The sequence below is a fragment of the Gymnogyps californianus genome, chromosome 6 (genome assembly GCF_018139145.2).
Source record: "Gymnogyps californianus isolate 813 chromosome 6, ASM1813914v2, whole genome shotgun sequence".
NCBI classification, from domain to species: Eukaryota; Metazoa; Chordata; class Aves; order Accipitriformes; family Cathartidae; genus Gymnogyps; species Gymnogyps californianus.
The window spans coordinates 6,089,688-6,095,687 of record NC_059476.1 but is presented as its reverse complement, the minus strand read 5'-3'; the positions used below and the strand labels follow the sequence as shown (position 1 = coordinate 6,095,687).

The window sequence follows — 6,000 nt, the reverse complement described above, 5'->3', positions numbered from 1 at the left end:
AAACCCAAAAAACCCCCAAACCCCCAAAACTTTTATACTCTTTCCATGATGACTCTCTTTCCATCTATTATGATTTTTTTAAAATCTCCTGTACAAATGGTCCTCCAGCCTCTCCAGTATGAATGAGAAACCTCACTAATTAAAGGATACAGCCTGACTAAATAAAAAAGAATATATTTTATGTCTACACTATAAACACTTCAAACCATTTTCCAGCAAATAGCGTCCCACCCCACAAACACCAAAGATTGTACATATGTTTACTCAAATAACCCATGTTATTCATGAGCAGACATTTTATAAGACAGAGGCAAAAGTATTATTCCTGAAAGAATTGCTTTGTAATATAGGATCTATGATAAGGTCAAAAGGAAGCATTTCTGGACGAGTTCCATCACTTGATGTTCAGGAAACCATTTTGTATGACACAAAGGATTAGGAAAAATAAGCTGCATGACATTTATTTTGTAATTTTAACATTAATATCTGTAGAAACATTTTATTGTCAGTACAAAAGTTAACAGATTTTAATACTTCTTTTACCCAATTTAAAAAAAAAAAAACACAACCAAAAAATAAAAAACCAAACAAACACCACCACATAAAACAGTGTAATTTGCATTCATATTGCATGGCCATATCAGTGTGAGTGTTCTGAAAGTAAAAACACAAGACTTCTATAAAAAGATACAAACAACAGCGACATTAGAGCAGAGGCCAGTGCTATACCTACTGTTATGGAATGGATCAGAAGGACATACTGGAGTCAGCATTAATTAATCCCTTAAAAAGATGCTGATATTCCTATGGCGAATTGTCATTATAAACAACTTCTCTCTTTTTAACTTAAGTTACAATAGAGGGATAGTCTAAAAGGCAAAAAAGATCCAGGCCAAAAGATCTGGAACCTATTATCCAACTCAGGGAAGAGAACTGTAGTTAATTTGATGCATGTGCAAGTCAGGGTAGAAGCTCAGCTCCTTTTAGAGTAGTACGTCCTGCTATGGTTATAGACAAATTAATGTCTTTCCTTACTTTAGGAACTCCTCTTTAATTTTTTTTTTTCTTTTTCTTTTCTTGTATGTGGAATGATTCTGCTTTTTGGCCATGGGAAACATTGCTAAAGAGTTAAATTGCTAAAGTGACAGGTATTGAGAATAAAAGACTTTCTTGTTAAAGGATTTGGTTTTGATAAGAATAATCATCTGACACTGCAGTTTTTAACACAAATAAATCAAAAGTTTAATTCCCCCAAATTAGTTATATACTGTAAATATTTCTTTTTTTAAAGATCTGAAAACTAGTAAAGTCTGAGCAATATATCTACTAGTTCTCTGTGCTGCCTGCATAGAAATGCCATTTAAATTACAAAAACACAACAACCCTATAAACGATTAACTGTTTTGTACATTACCAATTAGTTAATAAATTAATGATATACCATTTTCCCTGAAAGCAAAGTATATTCCACCTTTGGATGGTGAAAATTAAGAAATTCTGTGTAAGAACAGCATTTAGCAAATAGCTGTTAAAAAAGAGACTAATTTGCTAGGTGGATTGGGACATCCATTTTTAAATCAATACAAAAAATAATTCATTGTAAATATATATAATATATATTTATACATATTTTGAATATATTTACATACATCCAGCACCTATATACTGCATTTGTGCTCTGTAAGTGTGTGCCAACATATATTTTCTCCAAATATTACAAAATAAACAAGAAAGGCAGACCCAGAGTTTGCCTCAAGTCCAACTGGTCCATTGTACAAAAAGTCTGTTGCAGCTTACAGGAAGCCAGAAAACTGATAGCAATGGGTATCTAGACACAGCTCATAAACATTCTTCTTCGTTGGGAATATTTAAAAGTTGTGAATATTTAAAAGTTGTAACTTGTGAGATTCTTTATGTAGGTTCTGACTGCTTTCCTCCAAGTTTTCTTTTTTTTTCCTTTTTCTTTTTTCCATATTTCATATGTACAAGCAGAAATATTAAGGTCCTGGAGAAAAGATTTTGTTTTGTATATGGTAGGTAGCTTGATGTTCTTGTTTCTTTATTCCTCTGTATGATTTCTTTTCATGTTTTAACACTTCCATTCATGTGCTGGTACTTAGGAAGACAAGGTTCATAAGGCATTGGATCGGGAGAAAAAACAGAGTCATCACCTGAAGAACACGAACTCCTCGTGTCAGGGTAACTAGGTGAATACTGTTCGAGAGGTCCACTGAGGTCCAGATACTCCTATGACAAAAGAAATAAATTGCATTTTTAGACAGTGAGTAAAACTGACAGTAACGTGTCACCACTGCTCTGATTTGGCTTGATTATAGAGTGGGTAAAAGAACAGTTTAAAAAAGACACTCATTTCTGTAACGCCACTGCTTTCAAAACTGCCTGTCGCTTAAATATCTCACAAAACAAGGAGCTTGGATAGAGAAACAAAAACCAAACCAATAACACGGTACTCTTCTGAAGTCCAACATCACCAGCATTAGCCGCGTCAGTGGAAATAAACATGCCAACCACATCAAAAGAGGATTTTTCACTCGCAATGATAAAAATGAAATTTCATCCTAAATAGAACCATTTTTCTTTAGCACATGGTAATGATTTGGAGAGGGAAAGATACTTCCAACTTTATATTCCTTTGGTCACTTTGAATATCTGTTTTATATTCTGTGATATTAAATTTGTGTTTAAACATGCAGTGGCATATGTGCAAAAAAGAACTGAAAGGAAAACAAAATTAAATTCACTAGATTTGGGTTTTTTACACTACATATTCGTGTGTGTGTGCGCGTGTGTGTGTGTGTGTGTGTGTCCCAGAGTAGCCATGACCAAAGCAGTCATTAAAAAAGGAAATAATACCTGCTGAATCCAAGTTTTGGATTAAGGCTCTTTTGCTAGAAACAACAGTTTTGGCAGGAGAATAAAGTTATTTTTCCCCTTGAAATGTTCCTTCTCTTTCAACTTCTAAAGGCAGCTGCATTCATTTAAATGCAATCTCTTCATTTGCTAAACCACAAGTTATGATCCTACTGACGAGACAAGTCTTCCACCTCAGTCAGTATTTTATGCTGCTGTGCTTAGGTTTGGGGTAATTTAGTTCTTGGTTAACATATTTTTTTTAAGTCAGAAATTCAATCATTACCATATTATAGTTAAAAAATGGTTACCATTTTAAAAGGGGGGGGAATGTAAGTTTTAAAATGCCGACAAATACAGTAGGCAGCAAGAGAAGGCAGTTTGGGTCTATGATTACTGCCTATCTTGCTGCCTAGGTTTTAGAAGATCCACAAGCACAATCTTGACCCGTATTTATTTATTAGCAAGCCAGTCCTACGTGACCAGAAATAATCAAGCACGTTCTAGACAGATAAAAGAAGAAAGTATTCCAGTGTTTGAAGAAACAGGGCTTTCTTGTGGGACATCAGGCATGGCTCGTCATATCAAAAGGCTTGATGTAATTCAGTTATGAATTCAGTATTGCAGGTGGGATCCTTATCCCCTCTCCAGCCTCCTTATCCAACGTCAAGGGCCAGAGTCACATAAAGGGGCATAAGGAGTTTCCAGTATCAGGCTGGTTCCTGGTGTCGATATAACAACACAGCCGTGAGGCTGACTCTTGGTGACCTCTGCTCATGTGGCTCAGGGAAACATTCCACGCTACTCTGGGAAACATGGGAAATAGGGTCTTTTGGGGAAAAAAACAACAAAAGACCCCCCCAAAACCAAAACACCAACAAAAAAACCCAACAAGTGATGATTCAGCGTGGAGAAGAGCAAGACTTTACCATTTAAGCAGAAATATTTACTTGCACAAATGCAGAAGAAGGTATCATTGGCTGCCCTAGCAAGTTTTTGAGTTGTTGGTAAACCAGGCTGATCCTGTATCAACAGTATCATTCTGCGGGGACAGGGAAAGTGCCACCGTGGAGAGGATAAGCAGAAGTATTGTCAGACTGATGCACAAAGGACCCGCGCTTCAGGAAAGCTGTGCAGATTACACAAAATTAGAGGTCTCAAAAGCACAAGCTATGGAGGAAAATGGGACACACTGGAGTTCTCAGGACACACCGAGTGAGAACATGAGGAGTTTTCAGGAACATAAAACGTGCCGCAAAGACAAGTGAAATAATTTGCTTTCTATGTCCAGGGTAAATAAGACAAAAGCAATAGCTTATGTTGAAAGATTAGAGATTAGAAAAAACTTTCAAGAAGGCTAATGAAACAAACCAATAGACTGTTAAGGGGTGATGCAGAAATACAGCAGTGGAGATCTTTAAGGACAAGTTACATAAACATCTGTCAGGAATGACAAACGTATAGCGGATCCTGCCGTAGGCCAATCAGATGGACTGGATGTGTTCCTGAGCTTTTTCCAGCCATTTTTCCTATGATTCTAGTCTAAAGTAATTTACACAACCCTAAAGGCCTTTTCAGGTTACCTTTGAGATCATTCCAGGTCCATGAGCAGTATAGAATTGGGAAGGCAAGATGGTTAAACACACACAAAAAAGAAAGCAATATCCTTTCCCAGGCTCAGAATTCCAGCCCAGAACCTCCCTCTTGAATTTGCAAACGAATATCCAGTCCAAACCACCCAGCACTCCGCGGTGGCAGCCAGCCCACCTCCAACCGGTCTTGTGAAATCATATATAAATTAGGCAGGACAAGATGCAGTCAGTACTGGATGAAGGGAAAACGGTAATAGTACGCAGAGCTGCGTTACCGACTCCGTAGGGGGGGCATATTCCTGCCTCATCTCTGAGCCAGCCCTGAAGGTGCTGCTTCTTAGAGTAAACCTTACAAAACAGAATCCAGATAAATTTATAGCTGCTACTGAAGCCAAAATCTTTTTCAACTGGATCTACCGGGCAAATGATGATCAAAAAAAGGGCATCTCTTTACTCAGGTTCTCCTGTTGTCTCTATTGCATACAGCCTTTCCTAATGCTGCTTAATAATCCGGTTTTTATTTCTCTGACAATTCTGAAAAATTAGAAAGTAATGTTGAGGACCAATATAAAGCGATCCAAGTCTTTTTCTTTCTACCTCCCCCCGCCCCCCCTTATAAAGAAGTGCTATAATCATAGCAAATCTGAAAAATTTATTTTGAAATGGTCAAAACAAGTTGTTGCAACTTTCCTCTGTAAGGGTTTTGTTCTTTCTTTTCCTCCCATTATACATATAATTTCTCAGAAATGATAGGAACTTGTAAAACATTTCTTGGACACCAAGCATTTTCTCTCAAAAGAAGCTTCCACCAAAAGAATCAACATTTCCGTCACTTGTGATCTTCCTCAAAGGTGCATGTGATTTAGTGATAAGAGAACCGATTCCTGTGTGAATACCCTAATCAGTATGTTCCTTGCTAAAACTAATAGTATCTCAGACCTCTGAAAGAATGCTCTTCAAATAAAACCTTTTTGCATTCATATATCCCAACCTGAAGCAGTGTTAGGCAGGACCTTTGGATAATTGGATGGCTGTTCGCACATTCCCCATGGGTCCTCATTCCCTCCACAGAGAGCTATTTCAGTGAACCTAATTCACTCTCAGACATATAATCTGAAATCTACCACTGACGATTTCTCCTCTTCTGACCTAGATATCATGGCTGGGAATCAAACCGAGTCGATAAATGAAAAACACCATGAAGTCTACATCTCTCCTTCACGCGAAATTCATGTTGAAACATAAACATTGCCTCTCAACCTGCCACGTGTAGTCCCTCGATACTGCTACGCTAAAAACATCAAAAGAGGCAATGAGAAATAAAGAAAAACACTTTAAAGATGTGTTTCTGTTGAGTTACATAAATCAAGGCATAATGGCAAGAAATCGAGGATTTCATAGGATACATAGCTTAGCTGCGTGTAACCTCAGAGGACAATGGCAAACAGAACAAGAAGAGAACTTGAGCAGGATTTCATAATTGCATAAATTCCATCTGTCTCCTGAACCATTTGTCCTGATCAGCAGCTTATGGAGG

At 37.4% G+C, this 6,000-nt stretch overlaps 1 protein-coding gene across 2 annotated transcripts in view; it reads right to left on the bottom strand.

Moving 5' to 3' along the window:
• Positions 1-441: 441 nt before the first annotated feature.
• FGFR2 (fibroblast growth factor receptor 2) overlaps positions 442-6,000 on the bottom strand; it is an 86,864-nt gene continuing 81,305 nt past the window's right edge. For both annotated transcript variants that reach the window (XM_050898661.1, XM_050898662.1), the window contains exon 18: positions 442-2,247. In XM_050898661.1, coding sequence (XP_050754618.1) covers positions 2,083-2,247 — 165 coding nt within the window. In that variant the 3' untranslated portion in view covers positions 442-2,082. The remainder of the gene's footprint in view (positions 2,248-6,000) is intronic.